General features: G+C 42.7%; 1 protein-coding gene across 1 annotated transcript in view; it reads left to right on the top strand.

The window, feature by feature from the left end:
* ADHFE1 (alcohol dehydrogenase, iron containing 1) overlaps positions 1-17,091 on the top strand; it is a 19,533-nt gene extending 2,442 nt beyond the window's left edge. The window contains exons 3-15 of the mRNA XM_026035608.1: positions 1,470-1,507; positions 3,522-3,565; positions 3,768-3,821; positions 4,883-5,037; positions 5,193-5,389; positions 5,826-5,903; positions 7,092-7,197; positions 8,363-8,515; positions 9,644-9,742; positions 10,687-10,765; positions 10,906-11,002; positions 13,668-13,825; positions 16,487-17,091. Coding sequence (XP_025891393.1) covers positions 1,470-1,507; positions 3,522-3,565; positions 3,768-3,821; positions 4,883-5,037; positions 5,193-5,389; positions 5,826-5,903; positions 7,092-7,197; positions 8,363-8,515; positions 9,644-9,742; positions 10,687-10,765; positions 10,906-11,002; positions 13,668-13,825; positions 16,487-16,570 — 1,342 coding nt within the window. The 3' untranslated portion in view covers positions 16,571-17,091. The remainder of the gene's footprint in view (positions 1-1,469; positions 1,508-3,521; positions 3,566-3,767; positions 3,822-4,882; positions 5,038-5,192; positions 5,390-5,825; positions 5,904-7,091; positions 7,198-8,362; positions 8,516-9,643; positions 9,743-10,686; positions 10,766-10,905; positions 11,003-13,667; positions 13,826-16,486) is intronic.
* The last annotated feature ends 3,092 nt before the right edge of the window (positions 17,092-20,183 follow it).

The raw sequence follows: 20,183 nt of genomic DNA, 5'->3' as shown, positions 1-20,183 counted from the left end.
TGCTGCGGCAGCTGCAGCGCCACGCGTGAGTGCGGGAGGGCGGCGGGACGGGGCCGGCGGCCGCGGGACAGGGCTGGTGGCGGGAGCGGGGCCGCTCGGCGGGTCCTGGTCGGCGCTGCGCTGGGCTCTGCGGGCGACACCGGGCGCCGGGGCCTTCCCCGCGCCATGGCGCTGGGCTCCGCTCCCTCGGGCCTGCCCTGCGCCCCTCTGCCGCCCTGCGCAGCAGGGAGGCGTTAATGACCGTGAGATGGTTTAGCACTGTTATAATCCCATCTCTTTCCCTCCCGGTGGATCCGCAACTTCCCCGCGGTGTCACCAGCCCCTCTCGCCACCTGCGAGCCCGGCTCCTGCTSGCCGCTGCCTGCCCTAGGCAGGCGGGACGCAGCAGCGGCACTGGCGGTCCCTGAACGTGCTGCGGGGCCGGGGGCACCACGGGCGCCCCGAATCACATCTGCCTTCCTGGAATCCTTCCCCGCTCCCCCGGGCACCTGCTCGGGCTGTGTGCTGTGTATCCCGTGCACTTGGTGCTGTGTATCCCGGCACACGCCGCTGTGTATCCCGTGTGCACGGTGCTGTGTATCCYGGGCACACGGTGCTCTGTATCCAGGCACACGGTGCTGTGTATGCCGGGCACACAGTGCTGTGTATCCTGGACACTTGGCACTGTGTATCCCGTGCACACAGTGCTGTGTATCCCGTGCACATGGTGCTGTGTATCCTGGGCACATGGCACTGTGTATCCCGGGCACACGGTGCTGTGCATCCCGGGCACACGGTGCTGTGTGTCCCGTGCACTTGGCACTGTGCATCCCGGGCACATGGCGCTGTGTATCCCAGGCACACAGCGCTGTGTATCCCGGGCACAGGGCACTGTGTATCCCGGGCACTTGGTGCTGTGTATCCTGGGCACACGGTGCTGTGTATCCTGGGCACTTGGCGCTGTGTATCCCGGGCACATGGCACTGTGTATCCCGTGCACTTGGCACTGTGCATCCCGGGCACATGGCACTGTGTATCCCAGGCACACAGCGCTGTGTATCCCATGTGCACAGTGCTCCAGCAGCCCCAGGGTGCTCCAGCTTGCTGGGCAAGACAGGCTCCAGTGACTGGACTGCTCCCAAAACTCAGGCCTTGCCAAAACTCAGGCCTCCCAAAACTCCCCAAATCCAGGCTTCAGATAACTCCCAAAACTCCCAAACTCGGATAACTCAGATAACTCCCAAACTCAGATAACTCCGAAACTCCCAAAACTCCGGCTCCCAAAACTCAGGCCTCAGACAGAGGGCAAGGAGGTTGTGGGCATTGAACACTAGGTGGCAGTCGCCACTGTCAAAACATTTAAGGTAAAAAACGGTAGATGAGCTCATGAAGGAGGAGACTGTCTTTTACACAGATTAATGTCTCACATTCTTTTGTTTGTTGTTGCCTGTTTGCTTTAACCCTGTGATATTTGGTTTTCTTCCAATTAGATGTCGGTGCCCAAGCCACAGTCACACTTACTCCCAAGGTAAGACTTAATTTGTGTCTCTGAATTAATTCTGTATAAGACCATGACTTTGTAGGTTTATAGCCTAGGTAGAGGGGGCACATAAAAGGGAGAAAAGAAAAACTTTAAAGAAAAAGGTAAGTAGTCAGATAATTTCTGACTATGCAATAAAAATAGGGAGAGATTCAGCATTTTCATACTACAGGAATAGCTCCTCCTGTGCTAAGCCAGTCTCCAGGTGTTCTTCATCTTTTAGTACACCTTATATATTTCATTTCTTAATTCTGTAAAAGGCTCCTAGAATATATGGTAGGTAGAATTTCTATCGAAAGTAGTAATTTGGACCATATTTTCAGTAATAAGTGATTCTGGGTGGCTTGGTTTTATATTCTTCACTCAAGACATTTTTTGAGAGGTTTTTAAAGAACGATCTTCACTATTTAAAATATGGAAAAGCTAATGTATGTTCAGGTATTTATTATGCCCAAGTTAGCGAGACAATAGTAGAACTGAAAACAGAATCTGGTTCTTCCATGCCTCTGCCAGACAACGTTTGAACTGATCGAGTGATCAGTTCAAGCTAAGCCCTTTGTCAAGGGAAATCTGTGTTAAGGATCCCTAGAGCAGAAATAGAGCGTGGAATGTATATTATACATTATAATGTATATTACACATTAGTTCCACAGTGGGTCTCTCAAAAGCAGCGACCGACTTTGCAGTGGCCCTAGCAGAAAATTGTTCATTGCGTCAYGTGCCAGTATTCTAGAAAATAACCCAATTCTAGAACTTGGAAAAAATCTTGAAAGTTAAGTTTGGCTCCAGAATAAAGCGGCAGGGCGCCCATTCTGCCATCAGAGAGCAAGAGGGTAAATGGCTTTGACGTGTTCTTAGCCTGTCAAATTAATGACTGAGTGTACAGCAGACTCAGGCTCCAGGAGAGGTCAAACACGCACAGCCCAGCAAGAGATGGCACTGAAAGGGCTGACAGCAGCTGGCCTGCGCTTGAATAGGAGGCACATAAAGGATTTTAATACATCTCCGTGCTGCTGTTGTGGGTCAGTGCCCCAGTGCACCCCAGAGGGCCTGCGGGCTCATTATCCTGGCTTCCCTCTTGGGGTCTGAATCCAAATCACATTTTTTTTTTTTTTTCAATTAATGTAGCAGACAGAAGGCATGACTTCAGCAGGAAGAGCAGAATGCCTCCTCTGAGCTTTCCTTGGAGCAGAGCGGGCTGCTTCGGTTGATGCAGTTTGTTCCACTTTGTGGCCAGATGAGGATAGGCAGAAGTGCAGAGCCTTGCAGAACTGCGTGCAAGAATGACACAGCAAACAAAAGACATAGCGGTCCCAACACTGCCCTTATAAATATCTCCTCTCTTCCGCTAAATGAAGTTGATAATGACACCGATTTGTATTCAAAACTCTACTTGGTATTAACGTTGCATTCAATTTCCCAATTTTGAAGCAAGTAAGGCCGTTCTGCCTGAAAGTTCAGTGCTGGTTCAGCATAAAAACAAGTGTAACTATCCCTCTGAATTATTCTCACATGCACGAAAGATGTTTTCYGTGCAGGTGTGCATATGGCTCCTGAACTTACATGAAGGTTGTTCAGAGGAATATCATATAGCTCCAACACTCATTTGTAATGCCTCTAAATCTAGTATCCTGTAAATGTGCTACACTATTTATACAATCATAYATTTATACATTTACTATGTGTTGTTCTGATCTTTCCAGATTGTGAACAAATTACATTCAGACATTCTAGTAACTTATTCAACTTGGGCAGTAAAGAATTAGTTATTTCAGAATGAAAAAAAACCTTTCTTTTACTGAATTATTTAAACAAAGTATTTAGATTATTTGAACTAACAAATAACAAGGGACAAGCTTGATAAATATCATCCTGACAAGCCAACATAGACTGTGCAAATGTATTGCCAATTTTAAAAGCATAGGAATCACTTCACTTTAGTATTAGTACAAATTGAAACTACTTTTTCTTCTCTAACTTTATTGTTTAATTTTCTTTCCAGTTCCTGAACAAGGTACCTTGGGAAATACTGACTATGCATTTGAGGTAGATTTAATAAAATATATTTTATTTAAATGTAGCAGTACATATGCTATCAAATATGACAGCTAAGAAGTATTTCCATTAATAAATATGTATTCAACATAGTTTAATACACTTTATTTATTTATTTATATTTCATCTTGGATACTTGGGAAATGATACAATTTCTTCCTTCCTCCAGAAAAATATATTCTTTATTTTGTAGATGGCCATTTCGAACATCCGATATGGAGAAGGAGTTACTAAAGAAATTGGCATGGTGAGCTCCAACAGTGGCAATTTGGCCTTTCTAAAGGCCTCCTGGCTTGTCTATTGTGTGTCTAAATCTCTACTGATTTGTGATCTTTGTTGTCGTATCTACCTGTGTAAAAAGGTTGGGAAATACCTTAAGAGTAGTAGTACATCAGTATTGCTGCAGTGTAAGTAACTACATAAAATGCAGCTTAATGGAGAATTAAATCTTTGGTGATCTGCCAGCATTATTCAGGAATATTTTTCTCTGACAGATTTTTTTTTTAATTCCAAAAGCTGTGAGTTCTGGTGACTCACTAGAATTCCCTCAAAATCACTTTCATCTCTTCCAGCACTCATTAAAGTGAATCAGAGCCTTGCCATTAAACTAGATGGGTATGAGCTGAGCTCGGAGCTTGCATGATCAAATAGCAAAAATTTTTCTTTTCACTTCCTCGAGCAGTGTGGAATGATTCACCTGAGGAATATTGTTCTAATTTGCCTTCATTATGGTATTATGGACCTTTTTTTTCTTTTTTTCTTTCTTTTCCTCTCTCTATTTGGTATTTATGGCATTAAGAGTTCTTTCTATCAGAAATTTGTAGAGCAAAATTATTAGTTAGACAATAGAAGTTGGTCAGAACTTCTGTCTTTACATGACAGGATAATTCAGAGTTACATGCTTTGTTGAACTATTAATTGTGAAAATTAATTTGTCTTTTTATATTACAGAAATTTTGGGAAAAAATATGTTGAAAAGTTATTTTTCCTTTTAATGTGGATTTCAGTGGTTTCACTTCCATTGCTGGACATCCATGTTATTAGCTTTCTTCTAGTATGTGCAATGATTTCAACTATAAACATTTGACAAATTTACAAGCTTTTTTCTGTATCTGATACCTATGTGTGAACCTTTTTAACGTACACTGTTTCGAAAATCTTCGAAAATCTTTCTAACCTAACCTAACACTAACCAAATATTTTTAGCATTTTAATCAAAATATTCAGTTGAATTGTATTAATATTTAAACAATCTTCGTTATAATTTTATACCAGTGGCCTGTTTTTTTAATTTCCTTGCTGTTATAGGACCTGCAGAATCTGGGGGCTAGAAGAGTTTGTCTGATGACAGACCGAAACCTTTCCCAACTTCCGCCAGTAAAGGCAGTATTGAATTCCTTGGCAAAATACGGTGTCAACTTTCAGATGTATGACAACGTCCGCGTGGAGCCAACGGACCACAGGTACTTCTGGCTGCCTTTCTCTTGGAGCACATTGACTGCCCCTTTGAGCACTCCTATGTTTGTCATCTACACACTGGTCTTAATATTTATACTTCATTTTTCCCCACGTGCTGCTTTTCTCCTGGCTGACTGGAAACCCTTTCTTGTTTTCCAAGCTTCCTRGATGCCATTGCCTTTGCTAAACGGGGAGAGTTTGACGCCTATGTTGCCGTGGGAGGAGGGTCCGTAATGGACACCTGCAAAGCTGCCAACCTCTACGCGTCCAGCCCGACGTCCGACTTCTTGGACTTCGTCAACGCTCCTATTGGGAAAGGGAAGCCTGTCACGGTGCCCCTTAAGCCACTCATTGCAGGTAAAGGGTGGCTGGGAGAAGGCGACTCCTTCCACGCTTGCTGTAGGTGACAGTTCTGCTGAGATCAGTTTGCCATGACCTTTTCACCTTCCTTTGAGCTTATATTTTCTCCAGTTGTATTCAGCAGCAATTTCCTTGGAAGGCAGATCACCGATTTGTCAGCAGTTTAACTGAGTTTGACTTCTTTTACCGGGTAAAGAGATTAATGCTGGCAGCTTCTCTTTGACCTTCTGGCTTCAGATCTAGTAATTAGATCTCGTAATTGGCTTCAAGGATACCCCTGAGATTTCCTAGATCCTTTATTTTTTTGATTGCGTTACTACTGTATTTATTTATTTATTTATTTATTTATTGTTATGCATTATTATTGCATATTACATATATTGTAATTATGTACTGCTTTTTATTTCTTATCATCTCCATTCTTCTTCTTAAGTTCCTACAACAGCCGGAACTGGAAGTGAAACTACTGGTGTTGCCATTTTTGACTTCAAAGAACTGAAAGTGAAAACTGGTGAGAATTTCTGCCTGCCATTTAAGACAACCTTTTCCAACCTTTTCCAAGGTCTTCACTATTTCCCTGCCTTGAAAGAAAGGGATACCACACGCCACTGCAGGTGTCATTTCATTCAACTCAGCTACCACTGACAAATTTGAAGAACTTAAAGGTTTCTTCCTTGAGTTAAATTTAAAGCATATTAACATGATGAAATACTTGTGTAATACACTGTATTATAGTTTGGAGGGAAACAGGAAACTGGAATCTTTCAAGTCTTTAAATGGCAGAAAATGTTAATTGGAAAGGAAATTTCTACTTTCTTTCAGGGTCAACCAACTGTTCCTTATTTCCTCTATATTTTCCTTTATGTTTTTAAGCCTTATGTTTCTTTGTTGTATAATTGCAAACAAATGTTCCCTTTCCTGACTTCTGAAACCTCAGGCCTGAGATTCTGGGCAAGTGAGGGACACTGTCTTCCTTTGACCTTTCCATCCCTGGAAAATAAGGATTAAGGCTAAAATGTCATCTCGAGCTTCACAGCAATTTTGAGGTTTTGCTTCTTCATGTTGTGTGGATTTTGTGCACCAGGCAGACTACAAAATTTGGGACAAATGGGTTACCAAGGACTTCTGACGATGGCTTCAAGTTTTCCACTCTGTATATAGTTAGTCAGTCATTTTCTCCCTCTCCCCCTATCAGCTGCATCAGTCTCTCTCTCAAAGCTGTCCCCACACCTCTTAACTGCAACGTGAAGGTAGAGTTATTATGGATGCAATTACCAATAGCAATTAATTCTAGAAACAGTCCCATCTTTTTGATTGTTACCAGGAGACATAAATTAAAGCATAATGTTGCAGATGCCACTTAGCACTGAAATTTTGGAAGCACAGGCTRCTCAGGGAGGATTGCAAACAGAGAGACTTTGCCTGGTATGATTCACTCCAGGCAGCGGTGCCGAATCCCACCATTCCCTTACCATGAGACTTGGAGAGACAGACACTTACACCAAGAGACTTAGATATTTCTGACTCCTYCTCCTCTTCCTTTCCACTGCTTTTATCTGCTTCAAATCCTTTCCACTGCTTRTATAGCTTCAAATCACTTTCCTCCATTATTTTTACATATTGAGCATTATGCTGTTTTGCCCTATTTTAATAACTTGTCCTATTTAATTAACTTGTTTGCCTCACTTGCATGCTGCAGGCATCGCTTCAAGAGCCATCAAGCCCATCCTGGGCATCATTGATCCTTTACACACCCTGTCCATGCCAGCACGAATCGTGGCCAACACTGGCTTTGATGTGCTATGGTGAGTGTGCTCTGTAGGCTTTAGTACAGTCATATTTTTACTACTGTGGTTGTGGAAAAATGACCTTTTTTCTCTCTTGCTGTTCTTTTTCTGGTGATCTCAGTCATACCTTCCTCTTACTTTATTACAMTGCCTACCCCCCTGCAAAGGAAATCATTCAGATATTTTCATGTCTGTGCAGTGTGCAGGACAAGACATTGGCTTCTAGGGCTTTGGGTGTCAGGGAAGAGAGTCTAGCTGTCAGTTCTCAGCAATCAGAGACTTAATGACTAAACTGTGACAACATTTGGCATGTGTGACAGAGCAGGGAATAAAGAAGGATTTTCTAGTAAAAGCAATAATGTGTCAACAGAACTTTGTGAGGGCTGGTGGAACTGGCAAGTTTTAGCCCAATTTCAAGACCTTTCGGAACCTCTCTCATAATATGATTTTCACTTGTCATTGAATTTTCTTCTGCTTTAAAATTCGTATTTTAACTGCACAAAATGCATGGAAGTTTCTATCCTCAGAGTCAAAGCTCACTTTCCTTTTGTATGTTGTATATATTAAAGTAAGATATATGCWGTGAAACTTGCTCAAGCTTAGTGAATTAACCCAAACCACAATCCTGTGATGGAATTTAGCATTTGTCTATAAATTCAAATGCCTTGCCTGTACTTTTGCACATGGGAATGGTATGCACTTTTATACATGGGAATGTGGCCATGTAAGCAATGCTGTGCTTTATGGTAGCCAGAATTATAGGCACGTGGCACTTTAAATTTCACTTAGCTTAAGTATCACACAGCAGATTTTTAGGGGTCAATACCTTTGAAAGAAAAGTGGCTTACTGTGCTTATACTGCTAGAGCCTTTTAAGGTTTCCATCCTACAGAAAGGAAAAGCACCCACTGCACACTGACAGCAGCACACTGGAGTGAAGAGCAACACCAACCAAGATGCCAGTTTATCCATCTAACTTGGGGACTGGCCCGAGATGAGGGATTGTGACCATGTTTGGGCTGTGGGTTTCTTGGAGATCTAGGCATGCTGCAGCTTTCTCTTATGTCTCTATGAGATTACGTTTCTAATTTTAGCATCAAAAGTAAGAGGAATATGGATTCAAAGCATAGCAGGGCAGCAAAGCAGTGTTCTTCCACTTAATTCATTTTTCATCTCTCTTTTAGTCATGCTCTGGAGTCATACACTGCTCTTCCTTACAAGATGCGCAGCCCCTGCCCTTCAAATCCAATCAACCGACCAGCTTACCAAGGCAGCAACCCCATCAGTGATGTCTGGGCTCTCCACGCTCTGCGCATCGTAGCTAAATATTTGAAGAGGTAACACGTCTTAACAGCCATTCCTCCTCTCAGGGTGTTCATTCTTCAGTGCTCAGAGAGAAATGCCTAGAACTTGAAATTTAAGACTGTAAAAGAGCAAGTTATTATATTAGAACTTCATTTCGTACCTCAAATTTCACTTGAATAACAGAAAAATATAGCAAATAGAACTGGAAGTAGGCTTAGGTTTACAGTGGTGTGAGGTAGCTTTTTTAATGCCTCTGAGGATCTATTTCAGAAGCCCTCAGTTAAAGCATTTTGAGTTGCTCAGTTAATATGGGAGCAGCGCTCATATACCTTCCAAAAATCCTCCTTCTGTAACAGTAAAAGGGAATATGTGAYAAACTGAACTAAATACTGCTGGTGTCACTTCCCTAACTTGCAGTGTAAAGGGAAATACACAAATTGTAGATAAATCCATCAAAAGGTGACTACATTCACTTGTGAATGTGTAAAATTATATGCTTATTGAAAAGGAGTCCATAACTCAGAAGCCTTAGGTTTAGATTCGTTTTGACTTAGTTGGGAACTAGACTTGATCTTTAAGTTTTAGCCTATAGGCAGCATTCATATATTGTATGAGTACCTATTAATGCTCAGCATTTTTAATGAAGTTTATACAGTACCTATCTAGTCAGAATAGTTCTTTATTGTTCCTGTGGGCTGAAATCCATTCATTAGACTTTTTTTCCATGTTGTCAAATAATACCAGCATGCTGGTGTGTAGGCAGGCAGGGAACCCTACCTCCTTCATTCACAGAAGTTGCAATCCAGACCAGCATCTAATGAGGTGATAAAAAGATAAAAACAGCTCAGACCTTTACATGGGTTTACCCAAGTTCCATAGCAGAACTGTTTAAACCAGTGGTGAACACGCCTAATTCCAGGCTGCTAATCAATTTGTGCAAAACTGGGAGGAAATCCACCCTGCAGTGAACTAGGTCAGTAGAAGCAGGATCAAGAGATCGAGTGTCCCTGAAGCAGCAGTCGATCTTCTTGCCAGCGTTTTTTTTCTCAACTTACTCTGAAGATTTTTACATAYGAGTTCATAGACAAGCCCTTTCTCCCCACCCTGAGCTGCCAGCCCCTGTGTGAGTTTACCAGTAGCGTTGTCTCCACCGTGCACAGAGCCATCAGAAACCCTGAAGACCGTGAGGCGAGAGCAAACATGCACCTGGCAAGTGCTTTTGCTGGTATTGGCTTTGGCAATGCTGGTGTTCATCTCTGGTGAGTACAGAAAAACCTTAACCCCCTTCACTCATCACTTTTTCTCCGAGAGCCTCTTTCCCTGCACRCGTGACACTGTAGCCTGCCTTATAACACACATTATCACGGAGGCCTTATGTCATAATTTACACTTTACTATATTTATTATGTGATATTATGTGACACATTTATTATGTGATAATTTACAGAATGAAGATTCTATGCTATGGCTTGCTATGACTCAAAACTAATCATTWAAAAAAAAAAAAACCAAAATGTGGCCTACTTTACCTTCCTCAATCATAAAAAGAACAAAAAAGAATTAGGGAAAAAATCGTGGGCTGTAGAAATGTTGCATTCTGTCAGCTGTTCTACAGTCACACTGTTCAGAGCTACTCTTGTGCCCTTCCTGAACTGAAGCAATTGACAGTGTTTGTCTGCAGGGTAGGCAGTTAGCAACCTTAAGCAAGCTGTAATTAATATTTTAAGGAAGCTGAGTTTTTTTATATTTGAAAATCACAGAGAAGCAAATCATAAGCCTGAATTATGTAAAAAGTTATTGGCAGTAAATCTCTTCAGAGGGGTTCCTTTTCCTTGAGCATATCCACTCTACTTACACTTCCAGACTGATGTTTCTTTCACTTGGTGGGATCAGGCAGGGATGCCCTGGTGCTTCTCATGGCCTATCCACGTTACTGCAGTATCTGAGCATCTTTCAGCCATTTTGGACTAGGATAACTTCTCCCTTGCAAAGCAAGGAGGTGCTTGTTTTTGCTGTTTCTACAGGTAGGTCCTGTGGTGCAGAGGGTGAGGGATATATCCATACCATGTCTGTATCTAAACTCATTTGAGTATCTGCATGAGAGAGGTGCACACAGAAGACTGGCAGCACAAGGGCTTGAGCACAAGTCTCGTGATGAGCTGCAGATTTGCCCTAACCACGTTCTCTCTCCTCTCTGTTCCAGCCATGGAATGTCTTACCCTATTTCTGGTTTGGTGAAAACTTATAAAGCAAAGGATTATAATGTGGATCACTCTTTAGTGGTAAAACTTGGTTTATCTTTTTTTTTCCACACCATACACTTCAATTCTCCACTATGTCACATTAATGAGCATGAAAGCACATTGGTTAGGTGGCAAGTAGCTATCCCGTTGATGTGTGTTGATGCTCTTCTCTTCCCCAGCCACATGGCCTTTCCGTGGTGCTGACATCCCCAGCAGTGTTTGCTTTCACAGCTCAGATCAACCCGGAGMGACACTTGGAAGCTGCAGAGATACTAGGTAGGAATCTCTGTTGCTACGACTTGGTAAGGGAAATCAGGTTCTTTCCCAAATTGTCCTTTGGGAAGAAAAGGAATGTGTGCAAACAGTTGCAATCATTTCTGCAGGGGTTTTAATTTTAAAAACACATACTGGTTCTGGAGTCTGAACCTGTGATTTGCACGGAGTGCAAATGGAGATCTGATATCTTAATGCTGTCTTGTGATACTACGTGATGACCTGTGCTTAAAGGTGTGAGCTTGAGAAATCTGCTTAACTAGCAAACGTTCATGTTGGAATTAACTGTCTTGTGAGTCTGTCTTATGAATTAGGGGAGAATTGTGGTGACTGACATCACTCATGGTGGTTTATGGATAGAACTGGATATATGGATAAATGGATGACTTAAATGGACACTTAAAAGGGTGTCTATCTGTTAGCTAAAATGAAGCATTTTGCCCTACAGTCTCCCTGCTGTTGCAGAGAATTTGGACACGGCAATATTCTAGATTCACCCTGCTCCTTTCCTGAGGCATGTAATCCCTGTGGCTCCCAGCCTTTCTGCTGCAGGCCTAAGTTTGTTTGGAGGCATTGGGATTTTAATCACCTGTGTTGAGGGAGAGTGTGGGCTGACTCTTCTATGGATGCATCTCTAATGGCACAGACCTGGATTAATGAAGAAAGAGGCCTCTCCTGCCCCTTGGTAGAATAAAAGTAAATGCTGCAGCAAGCCACATGTTTAAAGAGGATCTTTTGGAACAGTGTGTTGCTAAGYTGTGGAACCCATCACCACAAGGCCTCCTAGGGAGAGGAGGCCTATATGATATTACAATCATTGGTTATGAAATTTGATCGTTTTTCTTCCTAAGTATGCAGTTCTGCCTACGGCCAGAATGCCAAGCCACAAACCTAGATGGAATCATAAACTAAGCTAGGAAATTTCTGTGTTCCTTCAGTAATAATTCAAATTCAATTCAAAAAAGTGGACTAACAAAATGCAGGRTAACTGGCCAGCCCAGCATAGCTGGAGAATTTGAACTCTAGCTTCTTGATTTAAAGACAGGTATTTAAACAGCAGCTCCTCTAGGTTTTACTGTATGAACTGCTGTGAGGAAATTCTCTAATCTGAAAGCCTCATTTAATTTACTCAATAGGAATTTCAACTGTGTTACTGTCTTTCTTGGTAGAAAGGGATTCAGCTGAAACCATGTCCTGTGGAAATGAATTTGTTAACTCCCATCTGAGGTGTTTACTTTTGATGTCGGTGCAGAGTCCAACTGCCTACAGTAGCTGGTTCAAATCTGTCATGCTGCCAAATGCCCTGACTGAGAAGATATTTTATGACATGGAGCAGATCAGTAAACAGTTCTGCCGTGTGTCTGCGCAGCTGTGAATTTAAGTACAGCTAGAACAAACTTAATATCTCCCTTGGTGGATTCTTAACCAGTTGAAGAAGGTATAGCCAGACATTTTAGAAGTGCTGTCAAAGCTGTCAAAGTAGTCAAAGTGCTGTCAAGTGCTGTCAAAGCTCAATGTAGTGTTCAGGCTGTGCAAAAAGAAAAGCACTACAGCTGGAGCAGAGCTTGCCCTTCATCTTCACTATCCTTCTTCCCCTCCTCCTTTTCCCTTTTTCCTTTACTGCCTAAAGTTACTGGGTTGCCTTCATATTCCAGCTACTTCACAGTGAAACCCGGGATAAATTTAGACTGCATGGCATAATCCCAATAGCCTGGGATTTCATACTAGACTCTTCAGTATTTTTCTCAGACTCTCTGCCACAGAAAATTGCCACTCTTATTAGCCAAACTTCTGGCCTGTGGATCACAGGAAATATTTTTCCTGTAGCTGAGTTGTGCTCTTACTCATCTCTCGGTGTGGCATTCGCACCCAGCATTGTTCAGGGATAACATCATTGGGGTTATGCAGAGCACAAATTTGGCTCAGCTTGCTTCAGAAAGAAATAGTACAGAAGCAAGCTGTGTCTTCTATTTCTACATTTTTCTTTATAAAAGGGAAGCAAGCTATTCTGTAAGAAACACTGATAAACTTTCATTATACATTACTTGCTTTAATTGCTGTTTGGTGGATGTTTTCAAGACATCCATTCTTCCTMTTCAGTCCTATGTTATCCTACACCAGCATTAATTTCAGGTTTTACTTACCCCCTCTACCACTGCCCTGCTACCTTTTTTCCCCCAGCCTACATCATCTCATCCTCTGAACAGAAGAGTGAGAAACAAAAATAGAAAATTGTCCCATCACTGGTTTTCATGTCCTCTAGATGTCAGCAAACTCAAGCCCTAAAAGCAAGTTGGCATTTGGCACGCTGTCCATAAAAACAAATGCCATGGGCATTCATGTGCTGGCTTCCCTCCTCCCCACAGTTAGGCAGACTGAGAAGTGCTGCTTCTCCATGTAAGCACAGAGAGAAGAAGTCAACTTCACGTCAACTTCACTGCTGGCAGCAGCTACTTGCCTCTCCTGCCCTTCTCTCCTTCCACCTTTCACAAATTACTCCAACTGCAAAACGAAGACTGATGCCACTTATTAATCTGCATTGCTTTTAGAGCAGTGGTAACTGTTATGTATGGATATGTATTCAGCTGATATTATGATTAAATTAAGTCCAGAGCAGGCTTCCTCCTCTGCCTCCGCCCTACAGTCATGGCATTATGTTTTATTTTAGGAGCTGACATCCGCACGGCCAGAATCAAAGATGCGGGGCTTATTTTGGCAGACACGCTCCGGAAATTCCTGTTTGATCTGGATGTTGATGATGGCTTAGCTGCAATCGGTTATTCTAAAGCAGACATCCCTGCATTAGTCAAAGGCACTCTGCCTCAGGTAAGGCACAACGCAAAGCCGCTTGTCTTTTCGAAAAGGACAGATTTTTAATGAACAAGAGTGTTTCTTTTCAAGCAAATGTGATTTCTAGCCCTACTTGAAAACCATGTAAGCAATTAAACTGGAGAAAATGATAGCTAGTCAACTTTTTTTTTCCTTCCTTTGCACAATTTATGTTTTCTTTTCAGTGAAACAGAGTGCATGCTGCAGTCTGCTCTTCACATGGATTCAGAAAGAACAGCGAGATAAATTTTTTAAAACTTCAAATTTTTGAAAAGAGGATGTTTTTCATATAACTTTCACTTTGGTAGATGAAACAGTTATCTCTACTGTCTCTGTTACTTATGCATTCAGGATGGGTTACAGTTAAACCTTAATACTGAATGCGAGCTGGTAAGAATGATCAAGCTCCCTCTGCACTAGACTTTTCCTCATTGAAAAGTTGGACTTTTCTTTCCAGATGGCTTTTTTGTTCCATTGACCCCCATCAGAATTTGAAATAAGGTCCCCTGGGATGATACAGATTAAACATGTAATACCCTTTATTGTTTCATTACTCACAAAGACACTGCAGAAAGGAACACATCACATTGAAAGGAAAATCCAATATCTCCCTTGTAAAAAGACGCTTCGATTCACATGCTATGGCCTGTTCTGTCTGCCAGGGATTTATTGCCACCAATATCAAGGGAAATAAGTGCTACAGAGAAAAAGAATATTTTGCAGGTGAAAGGTTATTTGTTTTTTTGTAACAATACCTGTTATCATGTCTAGTTCTTCTGGTGCATAAATCTCTGAGCAACTTTTACAGAGGTTGTATTAATATTCCTGTACAACAAATCAGTGGCAAAGCACCAGAGAGACATAAGGTCCCTGAGAGTTCATCAATTAATTTTTGCATGTAAATTGTTACAAGGCATTTTGGAGGCTTCATAGTATGTTCTTTTAAAGCAATTATTTTAGCATCATTACAAGCACAAAATCTCATCACGGGTATGCTTGGTATAGCATTGTTTTTAATTCTTCATCAAAAGACGTTGTAGCAGGATTTTGTTTGTTAGCTCAGATTGACTTTTAATTCATTTACTGTCCTCTTACTGCATCCGTGATTAATTGCACTGTGTAAGACAAGATGAGTTAATAGTTTTTTCAAGCCTTATTTCTGTACATAAAGTATAGCATAATGACAATGTGCTTCTTGCTGGTCCATTACCCTCAGAGATATTCCACACAGTTCAGTCTTTGATATTTTTTTCTTTTCATTTTGCAGTAGGTTTTCTTTGGAATACAGCACTGACCCATTCATGTGGGCAGCGCAGTGTGGCTTAGACTGATACCACTAATAAATCTGCAGAACATATATCACAGCGTGAAATGTGGGCTGCAGGAAAACAAAAATAATCTATTTTAATGTCCAGGATTTGAGGCTGGAACTCTGTCGGGACAAATATTTATCCTTGAAGTTAAAATAGGATTTTATTTTAACTTCAACAGCCGGCTTGGGGTAGAGCCTCCAGCTCAGAGAGCTTGTGCTGGCCAGCGTGGGCTCTCAATAGCCTGGAAAAGCTGCAGCCTGCCAGGGAGGTCATGTCTCTTGTCAGCCCAAGTGACTTTGCAAATAACACAGTGCACAGAGGCACAAGACACTGATTTGGCCCAAGGAGTCCTAATATAAGCCTGATACTGAGTTCTTTAGCATTGAGTTCTTTAGCATTGAGTTATTATATTAAGTCTTGGACTTTTGGGGGGAAAAAGGCATAAAACACATGCTTTTGTTGCAGTGCACTCTGAATTTCCCACTTGCTTTCCAGTCTGCCTAGAGGCACCTTTTCTTTGGTTGGACCTGTGCTGACCAGGGATGAGGGAAATGCCATTTAAGGGCTGCAGCTGCAGCAGCAAGTAGCTGTTGCTGGGCTCACAAAGCACGTCTTAGGCTGCCCGTAGCTGACGCTGATCGTGGTGGTCGTGGCCTGGGATCAGCTCCCAGCTGCCCTCCTCTCYGTGCCAGGCCAGTATTTCACATGTTAAGCTGGCAGCATGGAGGGTGATGAGAGGTCTCTGCCTCGCTCAGGGCCCAATCCAGCTGCTCCACAGCGGAGGGAAGCGGAGCAGGGCGGCCTCTGTTCCTGYGCGTGTCTGCACTCTCCCCAGCCTTGGAGTAGCTGCTGAGGTCGATGATGGTTACGATGGTAAAGCCCCAGCAGCACATGGGCCTTCCTGGACGTGGCTCTGCCTTGGTGGTGGTTTGGCTGTAGTGAGGCACAGAGCTGGGTTTCACTTCAGCCAGAGGCACTTGGGCACCTCACCATCAGCTGAATCACAGGGTCGCAATGCAGACCAACACAACGGCTCTCTACTTTGAGTCCAAAGTGACAGGCTGCTTATTGAGCCATTTCACTACCATCTCCTGCCCCATCTCTTGCTCAGAGTTCAGAATCTGGCGTTGTTTTTATTCTACACATCTCTTGCCGGTCCTGGGCATTAGAAAGATATTTTATTTTGAAAATGTTCATGCCTAAAAATAAAACTCCTAGTTCCATTGCTGGCAAGTCAATTTGAAGATGGACTGTCTTCCCAGAATATTGCAGGCCAGTGTACTGGCATCAATGATTCATTTCATCAGCAACCTTCTGTAATCCRTTTTTTTCTTTAATCCCGCAGGAGAGAGTGACCAAACTATCACCACGTCCTCAGACAGAAGAAGACTTATCTGCCCTCTTCGAGGCTTCCATGAAGCTTTATTAGCTTAAACATTTTAATCTGAAAAGTATGCTCTTTTCTAACTAGCACAAAGGTAATTTCTTATAGATATCAGGATGAATTTGTTCATAGAATGGAACAACTTGGGTGCCTTCTGCTTCTTTTATGTTGCACACTTTCAAACGGACAATTAATTCATCTGAACTAAGCAACGCTTTGCATTAAAAGTTTGATTGTGGGACTTTTTTGCTCAGTAGTCAACRTTATTTCTTATATAAAAGTTGGATCAGACAGCTAGCTATAGAGCAGGTTTTCCTCTGCTTCAGAGGTGGTGAAAAGGGGAAACTGTTTTTCATGTATATCACATGAAACATTTCACAAAATGTGATTTTTATTTAAATTGTCTATGATTTTGTTTCTTTTAAAAAGACATGCTATTTTACAAATAATATGGGTCATTCTTAATTGGGGAGTGGGAGTTTGCTTGTGGAAACTGTCAGCCTGCTGTATTCTCTTTCACTTTGTGATCACCTTTCAGCATCTTGCTCTAGAGCTCTGAGGAGGCTATTGCCACAAAGAACTTCCTTGTTGTTTAAGAAAAAGCTTACTTTTACACACCTTTGGAAAAGCCTTAATAAAACTGCGTTTGGAGCTAACATTTTTCCATATATCATCACATAGATGTCTTCTCTTTTAAGATCAATATGAGGTGTTCACAGGAGGGGCAAAAACGAGAGTGAAGAGGGTTCCAAGCCCAAGAGGGCCCGCGTTAGCAGCGAGACATCACCCCTCACGTGAGTCTTGTCCCCGGAGAGGCCGGGGCTCCCTTTTCCAGCCATGCACTGTAGGAAGGCGCTATGGATTGCGCCTCGCTGCCCGCGGAGCAGCTGCTTCTGCTCCTGCTGGTGCAGTCACTGCTGCAGCCTAAGGCAGCCCCCGGGCAGCTCGAGGCAAAGGCAGGAGGCTGTGGTTGGGGATCAAAACGAGCTGCAGCAGCACCTCGCTGCCCGGGCTGCCCCGAGCCCGCGGCRGCTGAAGCAGCGAGCCAGCCCTGAGCAGCTTCACTGTCAACTGGGACCAGCAAGTGGGAAAGGGAGAAATAAAACTCACATTTTAATACTACATTTATTTTTTTCATCCTAAAGCTGTGCTCACAGTCTGTGTGTACAATTCATTTAAAATATATTCTGCTTCATGTTGGACTTTCTGCAGCAGCTTCCCATAGCTGCCACAGCAGAAAAGTGAGAGCCACCACATACCCTGTGACGTTTGCTGCTCTCTGCTGGGGAGGGAGCAGCTCCCCAGGCACCTGATGAAGCAGTGAGCTCTGCACTTGGATATTTGCACTCCTGTCTTTGCTTGGTGCTGTCCTGGAATCAGGGGCCAGATATATCCTAGCTGTTGGCACTCGATCTATTTAGTGCTCAGTTAAAGTAGGTGGATTGGTACTGGTTGCACACCAGAGGGTTTTTTTTAAAAAATGAATTTAGTGGCCATAGGGACCTGTACCTCCAATTGCCTCCACCTTTTGTTCTCCAGATTTGACTTCATAGAATCACAGAATCACAGAATCACAAAATGGTTAAGAATGGAAGGGACCTCTAGAGATCTAGTCCAACCCCCCTGCTCCAGCAGGGACACCTAGAGCATGTAGCACAGGGTGGCATCCAGGCAGGTTTTGAAGACCTCCAGTASTTTCAGACTCCAATTTCCATGTCCTTCTGTCCTCAAGGTCAGAATCTTGTCTGAATCTTGGCTCTCTGAATCTTGCCCTCTCTGCTGAAATTGCTGAGTCACTGTCGCAAAGGCTTATTTTGTAATAGCAAAAGGCGACACATTCATTTCACTGTCTTATGCAAACTCAGCCACAAAAACAAAAACAGAAACAGAATCAAAAACCACCTTTCGGTAAAAACCTTTTTTCTCTACTTCTTTGGTAACTTTTTTGCAATGTTTTTGCAGGAGCCTAATTCATGGCAGCCATGTTGCGTAGAGAGGACAGCATTTYTGGGGAACTGAGCAGCACGTGGGTTTCATTATTCGCTTGAGCACTTTGATGGGCTAACTGGGAATGCAGGATATTTTACTCCAATATGCTTTTTATTTACCGTGAATGCCAGGATGGCAATTGTTAGCAGGCTGGATTTTCCATCGCCAGCTTTCTACTTCCAGGTAACTCTGAGCTCTTGCTAATTGTTCAACGCAGCCTCACAACTAAGCCCTCTGAGGTCTTGGGGTTTGTCCATATTTTACAGTTGAGACAAAAGGTTTGATATGATACATAATCCAACATAAGCACTTTGGGCTACCCTTTCTTTTTCCCACAACCTCTTGGCATCAGTAGGGTCTTAGACTGGCCTAAAGAAGGCTCACGTGCAGACATCAGCTACATAAACGTTTTCCCCACACCAGCTGGTAACTGCTAGCAGATGTTTTCTGAGCAAAAATCAAGGGATTGGTTGGGACGACGCTGTCTTTCAAATAGCGAGGGTTTGACRCTGGGCTGGTCCCTGGCCTGCTCTGGGAATTGGTAGTTATTTCAGTATGTATTTCACCACAATGCTAGCAATGCTTTTTGTCATACTTGCTGGCAGTATGGCTTGATTGCCTCCCTCTCCTTCCTTATGCAGCCAAGTGCTTCTTGCCTTAAGYAGCTAAAACTGTATGAAAGAATGTGTCAGTCTTTATTTAAGAAAAGGACACATGGCCAGTTTATCTAGACTATGACTTTTGAATAAATTTTAAACAAGCATAAAAGGAGGCTCTTTAGTCCTGTCCATAGAATGGTTTGAAGAGGCTCCAGAAATTTCTTTCTACTAGAGTTGSAGTGAACACATCTACACAAACAGACTAGTCAAATTCTTGCTTTGACGACAGTACTTTAGGACTGAAATCCTGTATTTTTGGAGCTGCATGAGTGAATACAGACACTGACTCATTTGATTTCTGCATCTGTTTGCAGTGATAAAGTTAGCTTTGGGGAACAAGCATGACCAAGTGCATATGTAGTGCTCGTGAAAGTGCTTTAACAGCTGATATAATTTTACCTGGACTTCAAAAGGGAAAACCCACCCTCCTTATGAAGCACTCAGAGCTTGCAGGATTGCTGCTTCACATCAGTAGAAACAGAGGCAGGTGGTCATCTGCTCTTCCCCTTCCACTGCTGGTTATCCCTTTAGCTAAAGCAAATGTAGAATGAACTAAAAATGGCTTAGTAGCTTAAAAAATTAAAAAGTAGCTTAATCTTTGAAAGCTCTTACATTCATTCTGTGAAGAAGTTACAAGTAAGTTAGTTTATCCCTCACTACTACCATGTTCACTTCGGGRTAGTGGGCCTAGGTTGTCATCTTCTGTCTTGAGGTTGGCCTTCTACCCCTGAGACCTGAGAAATGGGTAAGAAAGAATATTTACTAAAAGGTATGCAGCAAAGCTCTCTTGCCATAGCCCTCAAGTAGATGCGCTTAAAGCATCACAGTGCTCCAGAACACGTGCAGTATGTCTTGGGCTTCAACATCTTATCTATCTTATCTGCCTAAGTAGTAATAAATCACTCCCTGCAYTAAATCTCTGGAGAGGGGACAGGAACAACTTAGTGCAATGCAGCAAGAGGCTGGAAGATACATTTTCCATTTTGCCTCTTGCAATCCCTAAATTGCAT

The sequence above is a fragment of the Nothoprocta perdicaria genome, unplaced genomic scaffold (genome assembly GCF_003342845.1).
Source record: "Nothoprocta perdicaria isolate Ctin4 unplaced genomic scaffold, notPer1 scaffold_162, whole genome shotgun sequence".
Taxonomy (NCBI): domain Eukaryota; kingdom Metazoa; phylum Chordata; class Aves; order Tinamiformes; family Tinamidae; genus Nothoprocta; species Nothoprocta perdicaria.
This window is presented reverse-complemented; position numbering and strand designations above follow the sequence as displayed.